Source organism: Elgaria multicarinata, chromosome 22 (assembly GCF_023053635.1).
Source record: "Elgaria multicarinata webbii isolate HBS135686 ecotype San Diego chromosome 22, rElgMul1.1.pri, whole genome shotgun sequence".
Taxonomy (NCBI): Eukaryota; Metazoa; Chordata; class Lepidosauria; order Squamata; family Anguidae; genus Elgaria; species Elgaria multicarinata.
Genome location: NC_086192.1, coordinates 12,873,167 through 12,885,399, shown reverse-complemented (window position 1 = coordinate 12,885,399; position 12,233 = coordinate 12,873,167). Strand labels below are relative to the sequence as shown.

The 12,233-nt window shown below is 50.2% G+C and overlaps 1 protein-coding gene across 1 annotated transcript in view; it reads right to left on the bottom strand.

The window, feature by feature from the left end:
- Window positions 1-4,151: 4,151 nt before the first annotated feature.
- The window catches only part of ANKFY1 (ankyrin repeat and FYVE domain containing 1), a 55,846-nt gene continuing 47,764 nt past the window's right edge, over window positions 4,152-12,233 (bottom strand). The window contains exons 20-25 of the mRNA XM_063146614.1: window positions 11,616-11,763; window positions 10,200-10,290; window positions 9,037-9,161; window positions 7,265-7,411; window positions 5,800-5,890; window positions 4,152-4,851 (exon numbers count right to left, since the gene is read on the bottom strand). Coding sequence (XP_063002684.1) covers window positions 4,719-4,851; window positions 5,800-5,890; window positions 7,265-7,411; window positions 9,037-9,161; window positions 10,200-10,290; window positions 11,616-11,763 — 735 coding nt within the window. The 3' untranslated portion in view covers window positions 4,152-4,718. The remainder of the gene's footprint in view (window positions 4,852-5,799; window positions 5,891-7,264; window positions 7,412-9,036; window positions 9,162-10,199; window positions 10,291-11,615; window positions 11,764-12,233) is intronic.

Genomic DNA, 12,233 nt, shown 5'->3' with positions numbered 1-12,233 from the left:
AGCCCTGTCCTCCTTTTCATAGGGTCACCCTAGTTATCCAAAGGCTTTCTGGGGGCACCCCTGTGCTAGGGAGTCCTACTGAACACAGGGAAGTGTTCCATCACATCCGTGCACACCTGCTGTCTGGCGGTGCAGCCCAGATGGGTGTATCACCTGAGCTGCTGTTGATGAGAATTAAGTCAGGAAGATTTCTGTGTTAGGTAGAAGGCTGAGCCAACCACCCATTTTGCAAGCATTGCTAAGGCAAATGAATCCTTGGTTAGTATCTCGATATGTGAAGCAACTCAGGACACACCAAAACTTTCATGTTGACCTAGGCTGAGAGAGACTAAAGATTGTCCAGGCAGCTGGACAAGCATCTGTCGGGGATGCTTTAGGGTGGATTCCTGCATTGAGCAGGGGGTTGGACTCGATGGCCTTGTAGGCCCCTTCCAACTCTACTACTCTATGATTCTATGTTCAGGAAAAACTTCCTGACTGTTAGAGCAGTACGACAATGGAACCAGTGACCTAGGCAGGTTGTGGGCTCTCCACACTAGAGGCCTTCAAGAGGCAGCTGGACGACCATCTGTCAGGGATGCTTTAGGGTGGATTCCTGCATTGAGCAGGGGGTTGGACTAGATGGCCTTGTAGGCCCCTTCCAACTCTGCTATTCTATGATTCTATGATTTGTGTGTGGGGGGGTGCCCTAGTTTTATAAGCTGTGTCAGCCCCCCACCCAATTAATTCTCCTTCTCCAGGAATGACATCTTTAGGCCTATTCATAACCCCCTTCAAAACAAAACATCAACTTATGAGTAATTACAGCGGGTTCGTGATTGCTCAAGAAGCAAGTTGCCGGAATGACCCTACTACTTCAAACTCCTAAAAGCACGCGTGCTCCAGCAGAACATGGCATCTTCAGCCCACCCCCACCCCCGTGTGCATCTAAGCAGTCACGAGTTTCAGCAAGACTCAGGTCACGCTATGTAATAGTAGCCTTTCTTCTGCAGAAATGGCAGCGAAGGTGGCCGGCGGGGGGATACTTTTGGCATATGAATCATGAAAGCGAAACAGTTCTAAGGCTGAACTTCTCGAGACCTTTGCAAGGATGAATTTAGAGAGACCTTTACAAGAGCAATGACAATTTGGGCCCCAAATCGCCTCCCCGCTTTGGTTACAAAGCCAGAGGCAAAACTGTCAAGTGAAGAGGGAAGCTGGATTAAATCTCTTTCCACGTTCACTAGGTAATGGGCACCAACAGAAGCCGTTACCAGTGCTAGTGTATAACTGATAGTTGTTTAATGGATTTAGAAATGTACTGACCAAAAGTGGAGGGTTTTCTTCTTTAGTTCACAGTACGTTCAACACCTGTGCTCAAAAGTACAAAATGGGGAAGGAAAACAGCTCAACAGAAGGGAATTAAGGACAGACACCACCACCACCCTCTACACAGACACACCCTCTCAAATTTCCTTTCGTCGTCACAGCTTACAAAAGGGATGTTCAGCGTTTTGAAATGTATCTTGCATAGCCTTCTGGGGAAAGGGAAAGGAAAAAAACAAAACAACCCAAAGTCCTGAAAGTTAGCAAGAATCGTTTTTGCCGTGCAGAGGCTCAACGGCAAGAGAAGACCGCTGACCAAAAAAAAAAAGACTTTTGGGGTCTTAGAAAATTAGGCTGGATCAGCCCCCAAGAGAAGACGGGTAACTTCCCTCCCTGCCCAAGAAAAACCCTGCAATGTTTCAGACGCTAGGCAAGCCCATGAAGCTCCCCTGAACATGCCCAGGTATGTTCACTGGTCTTTTTAAAAATCAGCTACTTTTCATAATACAACGTAGTTTGAAGATTAAAATAAAAGTTCCAAGAAGTAGGCTGCATTGGTGTAATGGATGGTTAAGCAACCGTCCACATAAGGTACTACAAATTTCAGCTTGCTTATCTATTTATTTATTTTGGGGGGTGGGGGGTGGAACGCAGTTAAGAATTGCAGGCACTGAACCCCCACTAAATCCGTTTCTCTAGAATTCTACTTCCTAGCAAGTCTTACTGATCAGTTTTCGTGCCAGACGGAATTCTGTGGACCTTGGTAGAGCGGTCATTTTTCACCCCCTGCAAGGAAGGGGCTTTGCAACACCAAATTTAGGCTATTCGAATCCATGTTGCAACGCCTCAGCCAATTTTACCACCGTGTAAAAAGCAATTGAAGCGCTTGTGGCCTCCAGTGTTACACCCGTGCACGGGCTAGAAACAGAATTTTTCTGGTGGCACAAATTTGGGGCTAGTCAGTTGCATAGGCTCAGACTTAAATGTTTTATTAAAAGTGCTTTACAGTGAATATTTTTGTGCAAACCCAACGAAGTCCACGTAGAACCCCACCATGTACTGCCTTGAAGGCCCAATCATCAGGGACATTTCCATATTCTCATTCCCTGTGGCTGTGGGTTAGCTGCTTATTTTTTCGACAGTTTGATCGTCATTCATTTCTACAAAGTCATATAGCACAGAAAGGATTACTCTGTTTTACCCAGTTAGTCAGCTAGTCGAATGCACAGGAAGCCAGTTCAAAGGAATGTGTATCTGTTAAGGGAACTGTTACAGATAACCTGATTTGGGATGCGTTACCAAGACTGAGTCAAGCCAGCATTTCTGAATTCTTAATTTGCCTTGGACAGACAATAAACCTAGATTATTCCCACGTGAAATGCTATGTTCTGCCAACAATTCCTTCCGCAAAAAGCATCCCAATAGTGCTGATACAGGTTAAGTGCACGGGTTCATTCTTTTGGAGCTGGGAGTGAACCAAACTCAAAAGGAATTATTCCCAGAGAGGGAAGAATAGTAAACTCTGAATCCGTTATCCCACATGACTGGAGAGAGAGAGAGCAGAGTTCCAGTTTTTCATCCAACAGGGCAACGCAGCAAACTGGGATCCAATTTGAAATGTACTGTTCTGCATCAACCTTTAGGAGTTTCTCCCCCACAAAATTAGTTTTCTTTTACTGCACACGCCCAGGATTTTACACAACATATAAAGCCATTATATCCTATAAATCACAGAAATATAAAAAAAGTAGCACTCTGGTTTCAGCTCTTTTTACATATATAACATTACAGGACACGTTAGTATTCTAGAATGGGGTTGGCAAGAGAAGAGAAAGAACATGATTTGAAGTTATAAATGAGATTTCCCCTATACCGCCCCGACCCCCTTACACACACGCAAGCACGCACGCACGCACACACACACAGAAAAGTAGTGGTTACAGAAGGTTAAGAGACACACACCTCCCAAATGATTCATTCACACAGCAAGACTGGAAGGCTTAGATTTGTCCATCTTCCAGGGTTTTGTTCTGTTTTTAAGAAGGCAAAAAGCTTTACACGGAAGGATGCGGCGGTCTGACCCCCAACGGGACCTTCCATTTGCTCTATCACGGTCGCGCTTGTGTTTCAAGGGCCGGCTTTCGGAGGGGCTCGCTGTGGTGTTGGGACAGGTAACACAAAATGCTCTCCGCCCCAGAGCAAAGAGCGTGTGCGTGCGCGCGCGAGGAACGGACTTAAGTCAGGCCATTTCTACCTGGGCTGAAATAGAGCGTGTGGATTTGATACAGAACCACATGACCATCATGTTCTTGGAGAAGGGCCTCTGTAACCCACCCCCCAGCCACTCAAGGTTGCCACTGTGACACAGCTCAATTGGGACCCCCCCCTTCAAATCAGGTGCCGTCACTCCCCCGCCCTAGTGTTGTTACCTACCTGTGCTCAAATCCCCCCCCCCCCCGGAAGCTCTGCCCCCCACATCCTTCAATGCCACCAGACCTTCCCCCAATGTCACTGTAAACACACAGCTATTTGCCAAGTCACTGATATGTTACTAAAGGACCATACCCAGAGCAAATTACTTCTTCCTTTGAGGAGGCTCGATTGAATTTGGTAGTGAATCTCATCTCTGCTTGGTTTTAGGGGGACGATGGTGGTGGTGGTGGGAGCAGGGGGCGAGACTCCGGTTCTGAAAACACGAGGGCTGTAATTCAGGCTCCTTTTCAACAGGAGAAGCTGTAAAGCTTTTGTCATAAGGCCACATTAAAAAAAAAAAAACACGACCACCCTCTTCAGCGACGCATTAAACAAAATTCTGTAGGAAGGAGACAATTTCTTTCGGAACTGTGCATGGTACAGTCGCCCGCTTTATGGCAAAGCTCGAGAGGGAGAGAGAAAGAGAGAGCCGGAACGTTCCCTCCAGGAAGGTAACAAAAGGGCCGAATCATCGCACAGAGCGACCACAATTGTTGTTTTTAAAAAGGAAGCCCACGTGACGGGACTTCAGAGCAGCCCCCTCACAGCTCCACGGCCCCCCAAGGCCTGTTTCGTTACACGGTCAGCAAGTGCGCAGCCTCATTTCCCAACGCCCTGCGCTAGACTGAGCGCGGGGCCTGATCCAATCCACGTCTTGTTTGCATGCATCAGCTCTGCGACGATCCTTACTTGTTCCTGATCCAGTTTCTATCATGATCAACTATTGACATTCATACAAAAAAGAAAAAAGAAAAAGGAAGGAAAAAAGGAAAGAATTATATGTACTGGAATATAGAGTTTGCCTGGTCCCTTCGGTGGATCAGAGCCCGTCGTGACAGGAAGACAAAAGTATGCCCTTCCCCTGCGCCTCGGGTGACGGGGCGGAAAGAGAGGTGGCGGCGGCGGCGGCGCCCACGGGTTGGTCCTCCTCTTGCGGGCGACTAGGAGACTCCGCCCAGAGTCAAGACGTCAAAGCAGATATTGCAGACACGGACGGGCTTGTTCAAGTCGAATTTGATGATGGGGATCTCCTTGGTGGAGCACTTGTGGCACAGCAGACGGCCACAGTGCCGGCTGCAAGGAAGGGCGGAGGGAGGGGAGAAAGAAAGAAAAGGTGTTCAGCTTGCTGTTTTCTGTCTTCAGTGGGCCGAACGCACAGCCGCCCCTTTCCCTTCCCACCTTCAGAGAAACTTTTAGTAACAGACACAGTGCTCAGGCCCCCGAGAAATGCTACAAGCTGCCTGTTAAGATGGAGGGGGGGGGGGCAGATATTAACAAACAGAATCGTTACTGACCATTCATAGAATCATAGAATAGCAGAGTTGGATGGGCCTACAAGGCCATCGAGTCCAACCCCCTGCTCAATGCAGGAATCCACCCTAAAGCATCCCTGACAGAGGGCTGTCCAGCTGCCTCTTGAAGGCCTCTAGTGTGGGAGAGCCCACCACCTCCCTAGGTCACTGGTTCCATTGTCGTACTGCTCTAACAGTCAGGAAGTTTTCCCTGATGTCCAGCCGGAATCGGGCTTCCTGTCACTTGAGCCCGTTATTCCGTGTCCTGCACTCTGGGAGGATGGAGAAGAGATCCTGGCCCTCCTCTGTGTGACAACCTTTCAAGTATTTGAAGAATGCTCCCATGTCTCCCCTCAATCTTCTCTTCTCCAGGCTGAATGTGTCCAGTTCTTTCAGTCTCTCTTCATAGGGCTTTGTTTCCAGACCCCTGAACATCGTGGTTGCCCTGGTCTATCCTATCTAGGTGTGGGGTGTGTGTGTGTGTGTGTGTGTGTGTGTGTGTAGCTTCTTGCCCTCACTTACCCAAGGGACCGACACCTTCAATTCACCTGACTCACAATTCACAGGCGAACTGGCCAAAAGGGCCTAAGAAGGGGGGTTGTAACGAGCTCTTAGCAGGACGGCTGACGAAACAACCCAAGCCTCGTTCACAGTGGCACGTGAAGCCATCGCTTGGTGGCCCCTGAACGGCAACCCTTCAGCCCGCCCCACCCCACCCCCCTCCGCTTACCAGTGATGCTTCCTGGTCGTGACCCCGAACTTGGCACTGCACTCGTAGCAATTGGAGCCGTCGCACCAGGGAGGCTCCTTGGACAGCATGTCTGCCAAAGACAAGGCCGGTGAGGAGCTCTTGCAGGTAGCCGTTGTGACCTGCCCTGAACACGCGGGGGCTTCTCGGGGGGGTCATCCCCACCCCACCCCACGTCTGCGGTCTTAGGCAGGCGGAGAGGAGGCTTAACTGAGCCACTGGCAAGCTGCTTTAGATGGCCAACGGGCTCCGATTCAGCCAAACACACAGGCCAAGTGGCAGAAGGCTGCTCCAAGACTTCGGTTCGCACTCTAGGCGGCCCTGCAACTACCCTGTGAAGGAGGCTGTTCTCCTCCTCCTCCTCATTCTGCTTGTTAAGAGACGGGCCAGAGGCCTAGAAGGGACCCACGGACCCTGAGCCTAGGACCGCAGGGGATGGCAAATCCAGGTCTCTCCATTCCGAGCCCGGCTGTCCAGCCAGTGAACCACACACAGGCTCCGTGCAGGCAACACGTTAGTCAACGCAGTGGGTAAACTCCATTCAACGGTTGGGTTTTTAGGAGGTACTCTCCACAGAACATGTTCTAACGCCACCGTTGTGTGACTGTGGACTCCCGTGGAGTTGAGTAAAATCTATCACGGCGTTTGATTGACAGTTCCTCCGCCCTCTCACCTCCCGGTGGTATCCCATCAGCCATTGCTGCAAAAAAACACACACCACACCCCCCAATCCTGGCAGCAATCCTAGAGCGGCACTCGCTCCTTTCGCCACTCTTGCCCGGGAACTCTGTAGCCAGTGGGGAAAGTCAACTCAACGGAAAACTCCAAAAAAGCCCTCCACACAACACAACGGTTGTGCAAGAACTCTCCTCTGCACAGTGTGGATATTCTGCGTGGAGTGTCCTCTTAAAAAAACCTCCACCGTGGGGTGGAGTTTTCCTTCCAGACAACACATTTCTCAACGGTGGCGTAAAAACTCCGCCGTGGAGTTCGGAAACCGCCGTTGAGAAACGTGTCATCTGAACCGAGCCGCTGTCTCCGGGTGAGAATCCCTTTCGCCAGCCTGCCGGCCGTGTTGAAATTCCTCTCACAACCCTCTGTCGTTGCACGTGCTTTCCAGGAAAACGAGGCTCCACGCACGGCTTCGGCACAGACCCCACGGTTCTTCCCCCTGCCCTTAAAAAGCAAGCTGACTGCAAAGCCACCTGAGTGAAGGGCCGTGAGCGGAGGCCAGCGAGGGTCTTTCTCCACTGGGTGTTTTCTCAGCTCAGAATAGCTTTGCCCACCGATACAGAGAGAGGTAGGAGGAAGCTGCAGGGTCCCCTCCTCTCCTTCCACCGAGCCGTGTCTAACGGCCTTTCCTTCCACCCACCGCATGTGGGGTTGCTTCCTGAGGACAGGGCCTGGGCACGCCTACAAGGAGAGGCAGGGCACAGGGGACGCTTACCCAGGAGCCGGAAGAGGAGCTGCTTGGTAGCCACTTGATAGTTGAAGATGTTGATGCTCTGGGTGTTGTTGACGCCCAGGCGAGCGCCGGCTCTCACGATGGCCCGGCACAAGTTGGCATTTCCCTTCATGTAGGCCAAGAGAAGCACTGGAGGAGGAGGAAGGAGAAGATACACCATTTGCTGGGGAACAGGGGCGGGAGGGTGCTGTGGCACCCGTGTCCGGCTTGTGGGCTCCTGGCTGTTGGCCACTGTGGGAACGGAACGCTGGGCCGGACCCAGGAGGGCTCTTCCGATGCTCTTAAGAAGTCCCACAAGCAAGGAGCCACAGCCACGGCGGCCCTCTTCCCTCTCGCCCCCTGCCCCACTTCAGATGACCTCTGAAGAAGATCTCAGTGTCCAGGCAGGTCCAGCGGGGAGAAGACATTCTCCCAAGCATCCAGGCCCACGGCCACGCAGAAAGCTTTTGTGGTTGAATTCAGCCGCCTCTCCCTGGGGTCCAGTCCAGTGTGCTAACCACTGCACCACACTGGCGCTTAGGACGAGGGAGCGAGGAGCAAACGTTTGGGGGCAGAGAAAGAACGTTCCTACCGTCCCTGTCTAAGCCAGCTCTTCTCCCTCTCTGAGACTGCTGGTTTGCCTGTGGAATTAAGAGACTAACGCACTGGCCGCATCCACGCATCACTTTAAACCAGGAATCCTGGCTTATTAAACTGCAATTGAATGAACCAGGGATCCTGGCTTGTTAAATTGCAATTGAATGAACCAGGAATCCTGGCTTGTTAAACTGCAATTGAATGAACCAGGAATCCTGGCTTGTTAAACTGCAATTGAATGAACCAGGAATCCTGGCTTGTTAAACTGTGATTGAATGAACCAGGAATCCTGGCTTGTTAAACTGCGATTGAATGAACCAGGAATCTTGGCTTGTTAAACTGCAATAGAATGAACCAGGAATCCTGGCTTGTTAAACTGCGATTGAATGAACCAGGAATCCTGGCTTGTTAAACTGCAATTGAATGAACCAGGAATCCTGGCTTATTAAACTGCGATTGAATGAACCAGGAATCCTGGCTTATTAAACTGCAATTGAATGAACCACGTGTTCGTGCATGCAGCTTGTTCACTCCCACCATGCGCCTCCCACTCGTATGAGTGGGTAAACAAACCGGGCGTGGATAGCTTAGCATGGGGTTCTGAATCCTGGATTGTGGTTTATTGCGACACAGCAAGCCAGAATCGTAAGTCAGCTTTAAACCAGGGTTTATGAATCCTGGCTTGTTTGGGCACAATAAATCATTTTGGTTCAGACATCAAGCTAAGCTACAGACGGTAGGTTTGTTTATTCGTTCACATGAGTGGGAGGCCCAACTGGGTTGCATGTACCAGCTGTGGTTTAATAAACCAGGATTCCTGGCTTAACGTGATGTGTGAACGTGGCTAATGGCAGTTTCAATTCACACAAACAGGGTAGAATACATTCTGGAGCTTATTCACAGTGAATATCAGCACTTCTGGAGACTGGCATTCAAAACATGAACAGGCCCTTCTTACATTCGGGAGCATCATCATCATCCCCCATTACACTTGGGAGGGCACTTTTCAGCCTGCCTTGTGAACGGGGTTCTTTAAATGCTGTTCTCCTGCCATGTGCAATTTCAGTCTGTAAAAAAAGCGCTACGACTCCATTCCTGGATACTTTCCTCCGTTCTCAGCAAGCAAACAGTATTGTCGTACACTGTTTGGCAACAGTTCGTTAGGCAAAGGCTCTTACCTGTGTTTCCCTCAGCATCCGGCTTGTCAAGAGGATACTCCGGCATGCATTCCAGGAAGAGGTCAAAGATGGCCGCCGCGTTGTCTTTCCCATATTGCCCCAGGATGTGCATTGGCGACTGACCTCTGACAACGAGACACACAGCGCATTAGACACACAGCACAGGCTACCAGCAATGCAAGAAGTCCTCTGCTGTCCAATCCAGGGCCACCTCTGACACAAACTTTTGTGCCCAGTTCAGAAGCACAGAGGTGTTTTCTAAACACCCACAATGCACGCGGTGCCGCCAAAGAGGCCCTTCTGAGACTGGTGCAGGGCCGAAGTCTTGTTCTAAAACGAGAGCAGCAGAGAGAACGGAGCATTCTGCCAGTTCTGCAATCCCTGCAACCTTGTCCTTAGGATGGTCTCTTGGACTTTCCTTGGGGGGCCGTCCAGACGCCAGGCACGCTTCAGGCCTAGCTTCGACGTCAGGGCTGTTAGCACTGTGGCAGAGGTTCATGGGACAGAAAACCGGCATTGCCAAGGAGGCTAAAACCCGTCTCCCTGGCATTCTAATTTCTATATATGCAGCAGCCACTCTCTGGGGGTTTGAAACCGAAGTCTTTGCCAGCAATTGGGCCAGAGACCCTTTTAAGCCTGAACTTGGAACCTCCTGCATGGAAAGCGAAAGCATCCCGCGGCATTTCTGTGCTGCCGCAAAGAATTTCAGACTTTGGCTCAATGTTACATGTAGCTACTTTCCACAAGATGAGGATAAGCCAGGTCCTGGCTCTTGGAAAACCCTTAAGGCAGAGAAAGCAGGAGGGAGGCTCACAGACCTGCCTGCCTTCAGCCGCCCTTTCTGCCTTTCCTCCAGGGGAGCCGTCGCAACTCTCGAGAAGGCCAAGCTAGCACCCAAGGCTACTTCTCATGGGAGGAGTGCAGGGTGAGCCACAATCTCCAGAAGGATAGGGAAAGCCAGGGTGAGATAAACACATGTTGCTGGCATGAAAGGTAAGTTCAGCCCGAGAGCTCTGTGCCTTTGAAGGAGGCAGGATTGGACCTCAAAGTCAGCTGCACAGCAAGCGAGGGAAGAGCAGCAAACTCCTGGAAAACCTCCACCCCTGAAGGGGAGGGAGATCCACAGAGCCTTTTCTCTGGACAAGGGAGACTGCGACGTTTACCTGATGTTAAAGGCTTCGGCGTCCACGGTGCACTCTGTCAGGAGGACACGGATGTTAGTCAGACGTCCTTGCATGACTGCCAGGTGGAGGGCTGAATTCAGAGAGAAGAGGGTGGAGACACTCAGTACATGCTTCCCTGTGCCACTTAAAACCAAAGGCTGCATTCAAGATATGTGTGTGAGAGAGAGATACATATGTTCACACACAGACACACACACACACAGATTTTGAATTATTTCTTTATTTATTAAATTTATATACCGCCCCATAGCCGAAGCTCTCTGGGCGGTTTACAAAAGTTAAAAACAGAGAACATTAAAAAGTATACAAATTTAAAACCAAAAAATATAAAAAACAACGGTGTAAAACAGTTTCCATTTTAAATGACGACAGTTCTGGGGTCCATTAAAAAAACAAACACACTTAGCATATGTTGTTAAATGCCGTTAAACGCCTCGAAGAATTAGAGAATCCCTTCTGAATGAGAACTAGAGACAGAGCTGTGCGTGCACAATAATGTCCGGACTACAATGCCAAGGTAACCCAAACTGCAACATTGACAAAGCTGCTTCAGGCTCTGAAGGCTCTGGGCTTCCCATGTCAGGGCATCGCTAAGCAAGGCCTGGTTGGAGAAGGCGCCAGGGCGCCATCCCGAACGCTTCTCCTAGACCAGTGGTTCCCAAACTTTTTCAGGTCACCGCCCCCTTGGTTCCACAAACTCAAGCCCAGCGCCCCCTACCCTACACTATAAAAATCATTATTCAGAATAGCAGTTTTCAACGACCCACTAAGGAAGATAATAACAATAAAATTCAAAACAGTAACTATTAGTTGAATATTTATTTAAAATCCGAAGCACCTACTGCAGGCTTGCCGAGGGAGGGAGGGTGGGAAAAGAGAGCGAACGCCTCTGTTTTGCAGCTGGCGTGGCAGGGCACACCAAGCAGGGTATGTCTCTTGATTAGCATTTTGGTGCTTTTGAAACATTTCAATTCACCATTAAAAGGACTCTTCTTAAACGGTATTAATACATGGGTGGATTCTTCTCCTAAATGGCTTGGGACCAAACTACCTCCTCCCATCAAAATGTCCCTGGGTTTTAAGACCTTCTGGAGAGGCGCTTCTCGGAAAAAGACCACCTCGAGCGCCCCCTGGCCTCTTAACGCCCCCCTATGCAATCCCACCGTCCCCCAAGGGGGCGGTACCCGCCCACTTTGGTAACCACTGTCCTAGACTCAGAGAACTGCAAGGGAACTGCAAGCCCGGTTTCTGGCCTGGGATGTACGATTGTGACAGCTGCGAGAACGAGGGGAAAGCAGCAAGCTTTCAACCGTTTTCTTGCCAAGTTCTCTTGCAAGGAGCCGGCCTACGGGGGAAAGGCGAAGCCCCAAAGCCCGGGAAATCAAAGCGGCTTACCGTTGTTCCCATTTTCGTCCACTGCTGCAAAGTCGACTCCGTTCTCCAGGAGAACCGAGCAAATTGTGGGCAGGTCCTGCTGAGCCGCAAGGTGGAGGGCTGTCTGACGGTGCTTGTTCAGCTCATTGACTTTAGCACCTGCAAGCAGCTAGGAGGAGGAGGAGGAGGACATAAGCAAGACAGGAGAGCACGCTTCAAGCACTTGAAAGGTTGTCCCACAGAGGGCCAGGATCTCTTCTCGATCCTCCCAGGACACGGAATAACACGGAATAACAGGCTCAAGTGACAGGAAGCCAGATTCCAGCTGGAGATCAGGAAAAAACTTGTTTTTAAGTGTTTTAATTTTATGTAAACCGCCCAAAGAGCTTTGGCTATGGGGTAGTATACAAATGCAATTAAAAAAACCACAACAACTTCTAAATGGAGAGCCAAATTTTCCTGCTAAGTGTTTTTGCTGCAACGGACTCACACGGCTACCCCTCTGGAAAGTGTTACAGTCAGATGAAGGAGGGCCAGGATGTCTTCTTGATCATCCCAGAGTGCAGGACACGGACTAACGGGCTCAAGTGACAGGAAGCCCGATTCCAGCTGGACATCAGGAAAAACATCCTGACTGGT